The sequence below is a fragment of the Spermophilus citellus genome, assembly GCF_964194105.1.
Source record: "Spermophilus citellus genome assembly, chromosome: 2".
In the NCBI taxonomy this organism is placed as follows: Eukaryota; Metazoa; Chordata; class Mammalia; order Rodentia; family Sciuridae; genus Spermophilus; species Spermophilus citellus.
In genome coordinates, this window is record NC_138183.1 from 132,636,720 (window position 1) to 132,653,341 (window position 16,622).

Below are 16,622 nucleotides of genomic sequence, written 5' to 3' on the forward strand. Positions count from 1 at the left end.
TGCTTTTTCTCTTCGTGCCTGTATACATTTCCTTGTATTCTCCACCAGCTGGCAATCTTTTTTTTTTTTCTTTTGGTACTGGGGTTTGAACTCAGGGGCACTTGACCACTGAGCTACATATCATCCCTATTTTGTATTTAATATAATTTAGAGACAGGGTCTCACTGAGTTGCTTAGCATCTCACTTTTACTGAGGCTGGTTTTGAACTTGTGATCCTCCTGCCTCAGGTTCCTAAGTCTCTGGGATTATAGGCACACACCACTGTGCCAGGTTCCAACCAGCTGGTGATCTTTTTAAAACATAAATGAGATCACATCCCTTTGCTTCTTTCAGTTCTCTAAGGGCTTGCTAATACATTTACAATAAGTCCTCAAATCTTTATCAAGATCTTCAAGTTTGGGTAGGATCTTGCCTGGCCCTCCTCTCTGCTTTCATCTCTTACTTCTTTCTTCTTGGCTCATTCTACTCTCACCACAGAGTGCCAAGTTAAGTCCCAACACAGGTCTGTACTTGGTATTCCCTCTGAAGAGTCCATGAGCCTGAGTCTCCATCTGAAAAAGCGATGAAAACCAGTAGCAACTATGTCATAGAGTTCTTGTGAAGATTAAATTAGTGTATTAGAAGCACTGAAATGGGATTGGCGTATGGTAACTCTGTGTAAGTGTTAGCTATGGCTTTGTTATTTCTGTCACTATTTGGGGGAATGTAAAGGAGGAACACATGTTGTTTGTGTTGAGTTTAGATGCTTGTGAGATGTAAAAATAGAAAAGCATGTGTAAAAATAGAAAATATTATTCAGAATGACTAGTTCTCTGTAATAAAAGGTGTTCTAGTACCTTGGAAGAATGAGCAAAACTTAACTAATTTAGTATCTAGGGATATGTTTGTGAACTGGGAAGGCGTGGGTCATTAAGTGCCTGGGATTTGACATACTCACTACAGAACTTTTCAAGTAGAAGGCAGTCATCATGCTCACAACTCTGGTTGTTCAGATGAAAAATTTCATTGATTTTTGTGGCTTAGATTTTTTTTTCCTTTTTGAATGCTTTCTAGTGAGCCAAGGCCTGGGTGTTCTCCACAGTCTTCCTGCCTACTTCTGGAATCAGACGCCATGCATCCAGATCTTGGACCCTTATGGACACTGCTGTATGTTATTCTTTTGATTCTGTGTTCTTCTGTGAGTTCAGGTAAGACAAGAATAGTGGGGTTTGAGCTGAAGCCTTTCCTCATTTTAATCCTGTTAAAAAATTTCAGCTAAAGTATTTTGCCAATAATAGCAGTTTCTAAAGGTGTTCCTAAGATTTGCTTGACCAGCTATCTGACTTAAAAACTTGATTAATGAAACAATTTGAGGATCTCCTAGTAGTGCTTTGGGCATTAACAGGCCTTCCCATTTTTATCCTTGCATTTGTTCCTTTTATTGTTTTAAATATATTTTCTAGCCCAGTGTGGTGGCACACATCTGTAATTCCATTGGCTCTGGAGGCTGAGGAAGGAGGATCACAAGTTTGAGGACCGGTTCAGCAACTTAGTGAGGCCCCATGCAACTTAGTGAAACTCTGTCCAAAATAAAGAATAAAACGGGCTGGGGATAAGGTTCAGTGATTGAGCGACCCTGAGTTAAATCCCCAGTACCCACCCCACAAATATTTTCTATTATGATTTTCTCAGTAAGGGGTTATGTTAAAAATTTCTGAATTTGGTAATGATGACAGGATAAATACTGACTACCCACCACCAAAGAGAAGTTTTAGAATCGGTATGGTATAATATTCAAATTGGAGTGAGAGAACCTGGTTCAAATCCCAGGTGTGCCACTCCCTCTAGGATCTCGCCTAGTTTATTGTTTACTTCTTTGAGTTACTGAAAAGCTTAAATGTGTTTATTGTTAAATGTATGCAAGCCCCAAGTCAGATACGTGGACTACACTCCTTTCTCTATTTTGGACATATATAAAGGTGAATAGTAAGAATGTACAAATATAGTGATGTCTACTCACTGAGTAATATTTATTATTTATTAAAAAATATTTATTATTTATTAAAATTGCTGTGTAACTATATTGGATGTACAAGTGAAAATCGATTTAGTGATTTCATTTCTGTTTATGTTTTGCTAAACAGCCACCCCAGCTTTAGCCAAGAGAGGCACTTCCTTTAATTTTCATTTCTGATTAAATATTCTATAAAAGAAGAGCCAGCAATTTGTTGATTTTTTTTCCCTTTTAAGTATTTTATTCTATTAGATACAATATTCATGCATCTCTTCCTGTTTTGGGAGGGACAGAGGTAGGGAGGAGGATCTATATTGATATTTTAATATAAGAACCACATCCCCACCCACGTTCCTTAAGGAATTAGTATGATAGATTAAGCTATTTCAAACACCAAGTAAAAATGTTAAGCCTTATATTCAAGAAAGAGTAAAATTTGTATTTCATTTGTGACTCCCCCAACTTTGTTTTCTTAAAAGTTAATACATAGGGGCTAGGGTGATGGCTCAGTAGTAGAGCGCTTGCCTAGCACATGTAACACGCTGGGTTCAAGCATCAGCAACACATAAAAATAAATAAATAAATAAAGGTATTGTGTTCAACTACAACTAAAAAAATTTTTTTTTAAAGTTAAACAATATTTTATATTAAAATAATAAAGTAGTTAAGAAGTGCCATGCCATTATTTGTGGAGTGACTTGCTCTGACAGGTCAAATGCTATTAGTAAAATTAGAGAGAACTCTATTAATTTTGAAAATCATCTTCACTTCTTCAGCTTTTTTACTTCCATTTCTTACAAGCCATTTTGTTAAGAGTGGTTTGCTATTTCTTATTAATGTAATTGGTGTTATATCTGATTTATACCATAAGCATTCTTGTCTGTTCTACCTAAATTGTGAAGTCCTAGGCTAACATTGCTCACTCTTTTTTTCTTCCAAAAGAAAGTTGTATGAGAATTTTGCTAGAACTTTTTTGCAAGCACAAGAACCACCACATATATAGATTAGAGGTTGCCTTAGTTATAGATTCATATGACATGTGTTAATGTGCTCTTCTTTCTCTCTGCTCTTCCCTCTCCTTCTTCCCCTTCCCGTTTACCCCTTTCCTCATGGGGAATATTCCCTCATAGACTTGGCACCTTATTTTATTTCTGAGCCTCTCTCTGAGGTCCAGAAGTTTGGTAGACCTGTGGTACTACGTTGTTCTGCTAAACCCGTGACTGCTCACATCTCATGGTTGCATAATGGAAAACATTTGGATAGAAACATGGAACAGATTAAGATTCACCAGGGGACATTGACAATCCTTTCTCTCAACCCCTCCCTTTCGGGTTACTACCAGTGCATTGCCAACAATAGCATCGGTGCAGTTCTAAGTAGCCCTGCAACAATATCCCCTGCAGGTGAGTTCAGTCTGGTTTATTATCTATGGGTTTTCTTGAAACTACTGTTAGTGTTGGCATTTTTGAATAGCGGGAAGGACATGGGCTTTGGTGTGAGATATGTAGAAGTCTTATCCCAACTTTAACTTCACCATATGAATATCTTGGGGAAATGTACTTGGCCCTCTGTAGCCCAGCCTTGTATCTTCATCTGTAGCAATGGTATGGAAATGATTTTTCTTTTAAGTCACAGAGTTAGGAGAGTTTTCTAATGTGAATTCTAAACAATTTCTTTGTGATTCCTTAAAAGTTCTTAATGTCAATAATAACAAAGCTGTTGTCTTTTTTGATGCTGATTTATTTCATGCAGTCCTTTATCTTTTTTTGAATCTAATTGTTTTATTTGCCTTGATTACTGGGTGATTTTAATTAATTTAATTGAAACCAGGCTAAAGAAGCAGGAAAAAAATAACTGACTGTAAAGAAAGGAATGTGGAGTATTGAACTTATGGAAAATCTGGAATGCGTGGTTTTTCTTAGTAAGTTTGAGCCATCTGCCTTTTAAATGGTGATGGCTTCCAGTAATGGAAAACGTCTTTGTAAGGGCACCCCTATTTACAGAACAAATCTGGATTCCCCAGGAGTAGTGAGTTTGTCATAACTGAGAAGAGTAAATGTTTTTATAGAGCTGTGACCCATGGACAGCTCCAAGACACACACTGGAGGGTTGGGTTTTAGTGGCAGGCTGCTGACTTCCCTGTGCACTGAGATAATAAAGAACCTTTCCGGGCAGCCTCCGTCTGTAGAGAGCTTAAATTGAAAAGAATTGAGATCGAATTGGTATATTCAGATAACTGAGACAACATATTGCTTTGCTTTTTGATGTCCTATGGTCATCCCCAGAGGCCATTTTATTGCACTTTGAGCATTTATAAACCGGGAAAGTGAGCTTTGCTGAGGGCCTGCATTGAAAAGGATTTATCTTTATAGAATGGGGATAATTATGCTTTATAGTTCTCCCTGGTGTTTTAGGAGCTGTTTGTTTTTCTTATAGTCCCCTAAAAGCAGCAACTTGTGCAAAAAGGGTGCCTTGAGTTAGCTGTCAGCCCTCAACCAGGCGCCTCTGCCCCAGCTGCTTTCTTAGATAAAAGCTCACACTAACCTCACTACTGGGATTAGCCACCACAAGACACCATGTGGCTGATGTTTCTAAATTTTAGACTTCCTTTGGGAAAGAGAACTCAAGTTTGCATTCATTCATTCTTTTATTTACTTATTTATTTCAGTTCTTGGTGACTTTGATTCTTCAACAAAGCATGCTATTACAGCAGAAGAAAAAAGCACTGGTTTCGTTGGCTGCAGAGTACCAGAGAGTAATCCTAAAGCTGAAGTACGCTATAAAATCCGGGGGAAATGGCTGAAACATTCCACAGGTGAGTCCTTTTATAAAAAGCTAATAGCACACAGAAAACAAATATTCCTTACATAACTGCATTCTGTGTGCTAGGGACTGTGGTTGGGAAAATAGGTAAGATACATTTTACTCTGAGAAGTCAAATAGAGGAAATGAAGACATTAGTTCATTCCAGTCTCTACTCCACTTTTACTTCCTTGGAGAAGACCAGTCAGATGGTCCTCTCTAAAATAATGTGCCTTTTTACCCTTTATTCAGCTTCAATTTTCTTTATAGAATTATCACACCTGGTATGGGTTGTTTCGATATTTGTTTCCTTGTTTATTTTGTACTCCTTTCTCTGCACTCATCACCCCCTACTGCAATGCTAGTTGCATGCATGCAGGACCTTTGTGCTCTTTCTCTATTGCTGTGTCATGAGTGCCTTTGCTGAGTTTGGAAGAAAATAGTTAACTCAATATATATTTATTGAAAAAAGGGAAGGGCAGACAATGAATAAATACCATGTGGCCAGTACTTTTAAGGTAGAGGTTCATCAGGGCTGTGATCATGGTATCTTTGCCTAAATATGCTTCTTGTGCTTTCAGACTCACCATCTGTTAAAATGTTTCTGATGGATTAAATTTTGTTATGCCAGTATTGTCAACTCTTTATTTTTGGCCTTGACTTTCCTTTTCTTTCATTTAATGAATTTTCCTTGGTTGCTTATTTGCTGCTAGTCTTCTGTATAAATCTTAAACACAACTGCAAACCCTTGTTAGTTTTAGTTGCGCCGTGGTGGTCTTCAGAGAGTGAAGACTAACTGCATTCCTTTCCTTCTTCAGGGAATTACATAATTCTTCCATCAGGAAATCTTCAAATTTTGAATGTATCCTCAGAGGACAAGGGATCATACAAATGTGCAGTTTATAATCCTGTCACCCATGAATTAAAAGTTGAACCCATTGGCCAAAAGCTCCTTGTGAGTCGTAAGTATTTGGGAGAGCAGTGGCTACTAGCAAAGGAAGAGTCCTCAAAAGTATTGCTCAAAAAAAGTTGGGAAAGGAGAGCTCATTTTCAGGTCTCTTTCTCTCTCTCTCTCTCTCTTTTTTTTTCTCTCTCCTCTTTTTTTCTCTCTCCTTTTTTTAATATTTATTTTTTAGTTGTAGTTGGATGCCTACCTTTATTTTATAAAATAAAGTGGTGCTGAGGATCAAACCCAGGGCCTCCCACATGGTAGGCGAATGCTCTACTGCTGAGCCACAACCCAAGCCCCAGGTCTCTTTCGTTTTATCATAAAAAGGTCTTATCCCCCCCCAAAAAGTAAATGCAATAATGTATAACAGAATCAAACCATACATATTTAAAAAAAATAGAGCAACTTTTTAGAGGGGAGTTATGATCGGTGTGACAGAGTGAATTTGTGTGGAGAATTTTGCCCTTTGCTCAAACAAAAACAACTAAAAGCAGGAATATAACTTGATAGCAGTGGTCATCACATTGGTGGCTGAATGAGCGGCATGAGGAAAAGATCTTTCTACTCAGTTTTTAAAAATTATGATTAAAATCATAGATTGTGGCTGTTGAGTTGAGGTACCATCAGTAGTCTGAGCATCATAAAAGAGTGGTTTCTGGACTTGTTGAGAATTCTACCTTTCCAGAGTTATATAATTGAGAAGTAGCCCTCAAGGACCACAAAAGTCTTTTCATTTTAATCCTCAGCTAAAAATGATTTCACTACTAATTAGAATGTTGTTGTATAAAGAAAACTAAGTAGCAGTGTGAGGATGCTCACAGCTTTCCTAGGGAAGAGATTGGAAGTGAATCCTTACTAATAATATTTTGTGTTCCCTTCCCTTTCTAGGCCCTGCCTTGGATGGGTTTCACATTCTTCACCCTACCCTTCCACAGGCATTGGCTGTCCTTTCTCATAGCTCTGTAACCCTGGAGTGTGTGGTGAGTGGGGTCCCAGCCTCACAAGTGTATTGGCTGAAGGATGGGCAGGATGCTGTGCCAGGAAGCAACTGGAGAAGGTTACATTCACATCTTGCCACTGCTAGCATCGATCCAGCAGACTCTGGAAACTATTCCTGTGTGGTGGGCAACAAATCTGGCGACGTAAAACATGTCACTTATGTGGTTAATGTACTCGGTAAGATGTCACTTACTCAATTTTTTCCCCCCAAATCAGGACATTATCCTTGTTTATCTGATGTTTGTAGGACATATGTGAGCTAAACTAAAATAGTGAATATCTAGAAATATTCACACCGGTAGCCAGAACAAGGCTTCATTTTTTCCAAAAGGACTGCTAAATTAGGCTGTATTTCTGGGTGGCATAGAACATTTCACATGGATTGCTCTTGGGAACCTAACCCCCAGCCCAGAGCGTCCTTCTCTGTGACCTGGAGAAAAGAAAACTGGAATCTGATGGAATGGAAAATTCTGATGTGTATCTCTGTGTGGCATCCTGTAGTAGCAACTAAGAGTACTGACTAAAAAATGGCATCTCAAAAAAAAAAAAAATCAACCTATTTCATTATTATTTTTTTCCCTTTTGGCATGCTTTTACCTATGTCGAGCTCAAAAAATTTGCATTATTTCTACATATATGCTTTATCTCAAAGCTGTTTCTTTTCTACTAGCCACTTACCTTAGTGTCATGTGTAATGGTAGAATGTTTTCCTTTTTCAAAACAGATTTACATGAAAGCCAGAAATAAAATTAATTTCACAGTAAATATAGTTTTTGTAAATTTTTTCCAAGTGATTTACTTAACACTCATGGCCTAATGTAGGTTCACAACACTGGGATTTAGGAAGTATTTGGCAAGTGGCTGCATAATGCAGTGATTGGGTTGGGGTGTAGCTCAGTGGTAGAGCACTAGCTTACCATATGTGAGGCACTGGGTTTTATCTCCAGCACCTACCTGCACCCCCCACATGGGTGTGCACATGGACATGTGATGATAATCGGGAGTAGGTTAATATGCATAATTACTTATTTAAGGCATATGCTGCAAATATTGATAAATCGTTTACTTTTCTAAATACAAAGTGACTTCATGGCTCTTAAAGGAAGTTTCTTTCTAATTTACTTATTTATTCTTCTCTGTTATACACCTAACCTCGAAATAGACTTGACCATAAAAAGAATTTAAAATGAATAATAGATTTTTCTTTTCTGGCTCTTGTCTAGTGTGAAATACAGGGAAACAATTACTTTCCTTTAATCTAGTCACCTGAAATAAATGCTAAAAGAAGCCTAGGATTAGAAACTATATATGTGTTGGAAAAGTTAAGTGGGTGAATCTATCTAAAAAAGGAGACAATATCTTATTAGTAATATATGGTTTATTCTATTAGTGCAAAGTTAAAATATATTTCTAACATTTTTATTGATGACCACAGCAGATAGAAGAATGTGAATAAAGAATACAACCTCAACTATTGGTAGAAGATTTTATTTGACCTGTGTGATAATGTAAAAAGTACATCTTGAGGGGTAGAGTTTAATTTACATGTTTTATTTTCAGAACATGCTTCAATTTCTAAGGGACTGGAAGATCAGAAAGTATCTCTGGGTGCCACAGTACTTTTCACTTGTGATGTTCGTGGGAACCCAGCACCTAACCGTACCTGGTTTCATAATGCACAGCCTGTTCGTCCTTCCTCACGACATTTAACTGCAGGAAATGGACTGAAAATTACTGGGGTTACAATGGAAGACTCTGGACTGTATCAGTGTGTGGCAGATAATGGGATTGGATTTGTGCAGTCCACTGGAAGACTTCAAGTCGAAAAAGGTAAACTTTTAGATCATGTGATTATATAAAACTTCACAATAAGCTTTTGCAGCAATTAAAAATAAAGCCCTTTTTACTGAAAGAAATAATGCTACACTATACGAAAACTATGTTAATTTTCCATATTTATTTCTAGTGGAAGATAGACATGTTCGTGAAGAAACAACCTTATTTCATCAAGCTCATTAGAAAATTGTTTTTATTTTATTTTTTTATTGTTGGTCGTTCAAAACATTACAAAGTTCTTAATATATCATATTTCACAATTTGATTCAAGTGGGTTATGAACTCCCATTTTTACCCCATATACCGATTGCTGTATCACATCAGTTATACTTCCATTGATTTACATATTGCCATTCTAGTGACTGATGTATTTATTCTGCTGTTTATCCTATTCTCTACTATCCCCCTTCCCCTCCCCTCCCCTCCCCTCCCCTTTTCTCTCTCTACCCCCTCTACTGTAAATCATTTCTTCACTTGTATTATTTTTCTCTTACCCCTCCTTTCCTCTTATATGTAATTATGTATAACCCTGAGGATCACCTTCCAATTCCATGCGATTTCCCTTCTCTCTCCCACCTATCATCCCTGTTTAATGTTAATCTTCTTCTCAAGCTCTTTGTCCCTACCCTGTCCTTGGTTACTCCCCTTATATCAAAGAAGTCATTTGGCATTTGTTTTTTAAGGATTGGCTAGCTTCGCTTAAAATTGTTTTTAGACTAGGATGTAGCTTTGTGGTAGAATGCCTAGCATGCATGAGGTCCTTGTCTTCATTCCCACTGCCAGAGGGAAAAAAAAGAATTAGGAAAAAATTATTTTTAAAAAATATGTTCTCAAGATACATAATTTAAAAAGTTATATAGTAAATTATGTCTCTCATTTCTATTCTGCAGCCTCTTTAGAACTAACTGACTTTATCAGTTTCTTGACTTTGTGCATATACAAACCATTACACGCACATACAAAAATGTGTGTAACACTCTCTGTTTCCTACATAAGGGGCATTCTTTAAATTTTTTACTTAATATGTATTTTGGGTATTGTCTACATGGTACATAACAGAGTATTTTCATTCCTTTTAAAAACTATGGCTCTTTAGTATTCTATTATGTAGTTGTAACAATTTGACTAGTACCTTATGGATGTCTGCTTCTAATCTTTTATCATTTTAGTTGTTATATAATGAAGGTCCTTCTGTAAAGATTATTTTCCATACATGTGAGTATCTATAAAAGAAATTCCCAGAAATGAACTTACTAATAGCTATTACTGAATTGCTTTCCATAATTGTTATGAAGTTATATACCTTATAGTCTATATTTCTTTTATTATGGATGAAAAGAGGTCTCTTTTTACATGTTTGTGAGACCTTTGGATTTATTTCTCTGTATATTGATTCTTCATTGTCTTCTGCCCATTTATAGAATCTAGGTTTTTAGTCTTAACGTTTTTGATTTGTAAGAGTCCTTTATATATTAGGAAAATTAATTATTCATGAGTTATAAGCATTTCAGATTTCAGAGAATGACTGTGACACAGTGAATATTTTTACCTTATGTAATTAATTTAAAAGTTAATAATAGAAAGGTAAGTTTTTTAAAAACTTGCCGTGTATTTGGAAATTTAAAATTATACTTCCAACCCGTGGACCATAAAAGAAATTGTAATGGAAATTTAAAATACTTCAGACTGAATGATAATAACAATGCCATAGATAAGTTTTGGGGGGGTACCCCAAATAAAATTTAGAGGGAAATTTATAGCCTTTATATGCTTATAGAAGAAGACTAGTAAGGCTGAAAATTAGTAAGTAAAGTGAAAAAGCAACAGAATAGATTCAAAGAAAGCAGAAGAAAGGAGATAATATAGATAAGGGCAGATCTGAATCAATTAAATAATAAAGATAAAGAAGATCAATAAACAATGAGTTAGTTCTTTCTAAAATCTAATAAAATAGGCAAACCTTTGGCAAAATTGATTAAGACTAAAGAAAGTAGGCAAAAATAAACAATGAGAATAAAAATGGAGCTCCAAGTACAAGGCTTATGGAGATCAAAAATAATAATATGGCTAGGATAAACTTTATAATAGTAATTTGCAAATATAAACAGAAGTGGACAGTGTTAGTTTTGTATCATGTGACAAAACACCTGAGACAATGAGTTTAAAAAGAGAAAAGCTTTAGTTTTGGCTCATGGTGTCAGAGGTATCTGTCATTGATCCCTTGGCCCTGTTGCTTTGGTCCTGTGGTGCAGAGTACATCGTGGCAAGAGGTCATCCTGGAAGGGGCCTGTTTATCTCATGGAGACTGGGAACAGAAAGACAGGAGGGGACAGGGGTCTTAATATCCTCAAGGTAATGCCCTCAATGACCTAAATTTCTTTAGGCGTTACCTCTTAAAGGTTCTGCTACATCTTAGGACACCATAAGCTGGCAGCCAAGTCTTTAGTAGGTGGGTGGGCTTTGGGGGAATTCAAAAACCAAACTATAGCATGAACAAATTCTGAGGAAAAAATATGACTTAGCAAGACTGACTTTTAAGTAAATAAAAAGCCTGACTAGTCCTACAGCTATGAAAGAAATTGAATTAGGAGTTGAAAATCTTCCCACAGAGAACATACCAGACCAGATGGTTTTATGGAGGTTCTACCAAGCTTGCAAGTTACAGATCATTCCAAATCTTACACAACTCTTCCAGAAAAGAGGAAGAGATGGAACTTTCCAATTAGTGTAATCCTGATTCCAGATTCACAAAAGGATGGTACAAAAAAGCAAAATCAAAGGCCAGTCTTTTTATGAACATACATATAAAAATACTAAGTGAAAAATGAGTAAACCAGCAATATGTAAGAAAGAAAATACCTCTTGATCAAGCAATTATCCCAGAAATCCATCAGAAAATTTAAAGTGTCTTTCACCCACTTATCTAATAAAGGAGATACAAAATATGATTATCCACTACAAGTACAAAAACACTGGACATAATTCAATATCCATGTTAGACATTCAGAAAAATAGAAATGAAAAGGAATTTTCTTAGTTTGCTAAGACTAACAAAAACTTACACGAAACATCATTTTTAATGGTGAAATATAAGAAACACTTTCTTTCTTCCTTTCTTTCTTCCCTTCCTTCCCTCCCTCCCTCCCTCCCTCCCTTTTTTCCTCCCTCCCTCCCTTTTTTCCTCCCTCCCTCTCCCCCTCCCTCCCCCCCAGGGCCTTGAGCATGCTAAGTGTCATGGTTTAGATATGAGGTGGCCTCCCAAAAGCTCTTGTGTGAGAAAATGCAAGAAGATTCAGATGTGAAATGACTAAATGATGATCGTTATTGATAGTTGTAACCCCAGTGAATTAATCTACTTATAGGGATTAACAGGGCGGTAATTGAAGGCAGGTAGGGTATGGCTGGAGGAGTAGGTCACTTGGCCTTGCCTTTGGGGTTTCTGTTTTGTCCCTGGTGAGTGGAACTCTCTCTCTCTGCTTCCTGGTAGTCATGTCCTGAGTTGCTTTCATCTACCACACTCATCAGCTATGATGTTCTGCTTTACCTTGGATCCAGAACAATGGAGCCAGTTGTCTGTAGACTGAGACCTTTGAGTGCCAAATAAACTTTTCCTCCTCTAAATTTGTTCTTGTCAGGTGTTTGGTTATAGCAGTGAAAAAGCTGACTAAAACACTAGGCATGGAGCATAGCCCAAAGCACTCCCTTTAAAATCTCTTCTAGTCACCGTAGATTCTATCCAGCACAAAAAGGCAGAAGAGAAATAAGAACCCAAATAGTTAATAATTTATAAGCTGACATGATTGCCATTATACAATATCCAAATAGTTTACTGGCTATTATGATCATTACATATCTTATTATTAGAAATAATGGTATTTATCAAAGTGGTTGGATGAAGGCCAATAAACAAGAATATGCCAGCAACAAACAAAATATCAGTTAAAAATTAAATATTTTAAGAAAATATTAGCTCCTTTAAAGCAGACAGTTATATAGGAAGATATACCAGTCAATAGATAGCAAAATTCAGTATTATAGGGTTGTCTTATCTTTCAAAAATTTTTTCTGTAGGTAGTATTCCAATTAAAATTTAATCAAAGTATTTTGATGACCTTAGAAACTGATTCCAAAATGAGAGAATATGTGTAATCAATATTGATTTTAATAATACGTTTTAAAAGAATAATTTAAAATCATATGACTACATTGAAATGAAAATATACTCATTATTAAAAGATACTATTGAGGGGCTGGGGATGTGGCTCAAGCAGTAGCGCGCTTGCCTGGCATGCATGCGGCCCGGGTTCAATCCTCAGCACCACATACAAACAAAGATGTTGTGTCCGCCGAAAACTAAAAAATAAATATTAAAAGTTCTCTCTCTCTCTCTCCCTCCCTCCCTCCCTCTCCCTCCCTCTCCCTCCCTCCCTCCCTCCCTCCCTCCCTCTCTCTCTCCCTCCCTCCCTCCCTCCCTCTCTTTCTCTCCCTCCCTCCCTCCCTCCCCCTCTCTCTCTTTAAAAAATAAAATAAAATAAAAAAATAAAAGATACTATTGAAAGTGAAAAGAAACAGTAAACTAAGGGAAGATACTAGTAACCTACATAACTAAACAAAAGAATAGTGTATATTATACACAAAGAACTCTGATCCATTTTCAAAGATAAATGACACCATAGAAAAATTAACAAAGGCATTTCACAGAGAAGGAAAAATAGGAATTGTATGTAAACACATGAAAAGATGATGTTCACCTTTGTTAGCACTCAGGGATTTGCAGGTCATGACTGGTGAAATAGCATTTTACACTCACTCACTTTGCAAAAATTTGGAAATTAGACAAGAGCAAAGATATCTTTTGTGTTGATCAATATTCCATGGTAGGCTACTTAAAAATACTGCCCAGAATACCAGTACTAAAAGGAGAGACTTGCTGTCACTTTAATTTAGAAGTATCAATGTTGTTCGTATGGATGATAAGAAATTGTGTATAAATTTTATTTAAAATAGGATTTTTTCCCTCCCAGGATTTTTATAATCAGATTATCCCAGAATTGACCATTTTCTTGAAAAGATAGTTTTATATCCTTTACATCTCTTTTTCACATTAAAGTCTAAAGTTTTGGCTTCACCTCTTGTATTTACCGTGGTCAAATATGTATAGTATCTCTATTGGAAAGCTCTCAATAGATTCCTTATATACAATCCTTTTCTGAAAGGTTAAGAAATATATGTAGGAATGTCTAGAGGCCCACAGTTATGAAAATGTTACTTTTTATTGACAGTTGCACTTCGTAAAAATTGAGACAGGAACCAACCGGAAGGGAAATATCTTTGTTCTAATCATTACTATTACATTTCTGTAAAAGGATGAAATTATTTTGCAGCATAGAGACTATAATGTTTCTAATTTTGGTATGTGAATTATTTTTTTTACAGACAGTGGATTTAAGCCAGTTATAATTACTGCACCAGCAAGTGCCAGAGTGGTAGATGGAGACTTTGTGACTTTGTCCTGCAATGCCACTGGAGTGCCAGTTCCAGTCATTCGTTGGTATGGCGCCCACGGATTGATAACCAGCCATCCATCTCAAGTCCTTAGGTCTAAATCTCGAAAGTCACACTTATTAAGACCTGGAGCCCTTGACCCAGAGCCTGTCTACTTCATCATGTCCCGAGCTGGCTCAAGCTCGCTCTCTATTCAGGCTGTTACTCAGGAGCATGCTGGGAAATACATCTGTGAAGCTACAAATGATCATGGCACCACACAGTCAGAGGCATTTCTTATAGTTGGTGAGTTTCCATTAGTATTTTCCTCAGTTGCATAATCTCTTTTTATAGTAAGAGAAAAGGTGATTAGAAATATGTCATTTTAATAAATGCAGCCCCTGTAACAGTGAATGTAGAACTGTATTTTGGGGTATTTTTCCATCTGTGAATTAGATGAATGTCCTTCTCCATTTCTAGTGTTTTTGTTAAGTGCCTGCTTGTCAAATAGTATGGTTTTAGTTGGGAGCAAGCTCAAACTATAACTTGACTTTGGGATTAATGTTTTTGGTTTTCTGAGCTACTGATAATGCTATTGCTGACTTTTTTTAGACAAATCCTTGATAAGTGTAGTATTCAAAGTCTACAGGTTTGCCTTCATTGAGAATACAAACTTATGGTCCTATCAAATAATACCTGTATCTATGTATTTTCCCTATCTTACCCCAAATTACTTTTCTAATAGGATGAATCATAGTATTTATATGCTGCTGTTTTTTATGGTAATAACTTAATGTTACATGATTTTTGAAATATAGGCATGTAGAATGTCAATAGTAATGAAAATTAAGTCAAAGTTAATGAAATTCGAATTCAAACCTTATATCATTGGTTCTTTAACAACTGATTGATCAGTTTAAGAGATTGTTGCCATATTTGTCTCTGAGAGTCAGAATATTCAGTTCTCAACTGAGGTCCCTGCCCTAGTCCTCTACATTGAAGGGCTTCCTGTGGTACCTTTCTGTCTGGATCCTCAGAGCCCATGGAGTCAAAGTCAGTGCTTATCCTGATCCTAGAGTCCACATTCTTGTTTCTGGTAACAGGTCTGGGGCTCCAGAATTTCTTACTTTAATGAATTCACAGTCTGGTTCCACACAGGTCTTTTTTGCCTGTCCTATCCTCCATAGTATAGACCACACCATCAGTGTATGGGTGCCATTAAACCAGAAGTGGGGCCAGTGAGTGGTCTTTGGCAGAAGAGTGATGTTTGAAGTGTGCAGAGTTTGGATGTATGCACTCCAATTTATTTTCAGATGCAAATAAGGAGCTTCTAGCTCTGGATGAAGTTGGAGGTTGGGAGATAAGTGGGGAAGGCCAGTGACTTCTGTTTCTACCTTGGGCTACTCCAGAATGGTAGAGGTGGAAATGATGTGGAGTTGAGGCCTGTGGGCTGTTAGAGCCCTGGCTCTGATACACAGAGCTTTGTAATCCAGGGCCAGTTACTGAACTTTGTGCTTTTTGCCTCACCTGTGTAACAGGTGTTGTGAAGGTGTCCTGCTCACAATAGGATTAGTGTGACATTCTAGTAGCTAATACATGTAAGCTTCTTAAAATTATATCTGGTAACAGAAAGCTTTTCATGAACATCAATTATTAGGTTATGATAACTATTAACTATTATTACAGGTTTCCATTGTGGTGGTATTTAACGAAAAGAAGAATTAGTTGTGATTTTAGTAACCTTAAGAACTCTCTATCAAAAAAAAAAAAAAGAACTCTTAGGAAGGTGCTTGGGTGTTGTATAAATTTATACATATATATGAATATGTATATGCATATATGTGTTCATGTTTATATATCTATTCCAGTTGGCAAAAGTAAGAGTGACTTCGCTTTTACTTTTAGCTTTGTGATAGGTATAATGCAGGAGCTGCTTGGGTAGAATTTAGCAGAACTGATTATTTTATGTAAATATATGAAATAAGGAGACATACATGTCATGGTTGATGGAACTAGATATTTTGTCCAACTTTCTCAAAAATCTGAAGCCCTTAGAAATTACACAAATTGTTTAGATTAGAAGATCTTTAAGATTCTCCCCTGCTCCAGGATTTTGTGCTTTCCTAAACTATATATATATATATATAATTTATAAAATGGATAACTATAATTTAATAACTAGATAGTAACAGTCTTAACCTAATACTTTGTATTTATGTAAAGCTTCTACTGCCAGACATGATTCTGAACAGTTAATGGCTACCACTTTTATGTGTAATAATCCCATCAGTAGCATCCTACCTATGTGTTCTTCTGTTATCTCTTTTACATGCTCTGTAATAATTATTGAGACCTAGCTGAGTTTATTGAACTTGAAGCAGTGAATTAGAACCCACTTTTTAAAAAAATAGGAATCTGAGCCTTATTAAATCTAGTGTACTGAGTCATTTACTTTTATTGTGAAGGGAGAGTGAGATGGTCCAAGAAAAAGATGATGCTCACCTTTCTCTTTTTTTTTTTATTTCCAGGGACCTTGGGTTTATGAGGTCTTCGATGTA

At 36.5% G+C, this 16,622-nt stretch overlaps 1 protein-coding gene across 7 annotated transcripts in view; it reads left to right on the plus strand.

Annotated features, from left to right (window-relative positions):
- CDON (cell adhesion associated, oncogene regulated) overlaps positions 1 to 16,622 on the plus strand; it is a gene marked incomplete at its 5' end in the record, with an annotated part of 95,961 nt that overhangs the window by 34,435 nt on the left and 44,904 nt on the right. For 6 of the 7 annotated variants that reach the window (XR_014019587.1, XM_081273545.1, XM_081273543.1 and 3 more), the window contains 7 exons: positions 1,055 to 1,188; positions 3,125 to 3,397; positions 4,663 to 4,809; positions 5,615 to 5,758; positions 6,634 to 6,921; positions 8,305 to 8,574; positions 14,017 to 14,370. Coding sequence is in view for 6 of the 7 variants with exons in the window: in XM_081273545.1 (XP_081129671.1) it covers positions 1,113 to 1,188; positions 3,125 to 3,397; positions 4,663 to 4,809; positions 5,615 to 5,758; positions 6,634 to 6,921; positions 8,305 to 8,574; positions 14,017 to 14,370 (1,552 nt within the window). Of the gene's footprint in view, positions 1 to 1,043; positions 1,189 to 3,124; positions 3,398 to 4,662; positions 4,810 to 5,614; positions 5,759 to 6,633; positions 6,922 to 8,304; positions 8,575 to 14,016; positions 14,371 to 16,622 lie in introns of those variants that run through there. The other variant, XM_081273542.1, reaches the window with a different exon arrangement.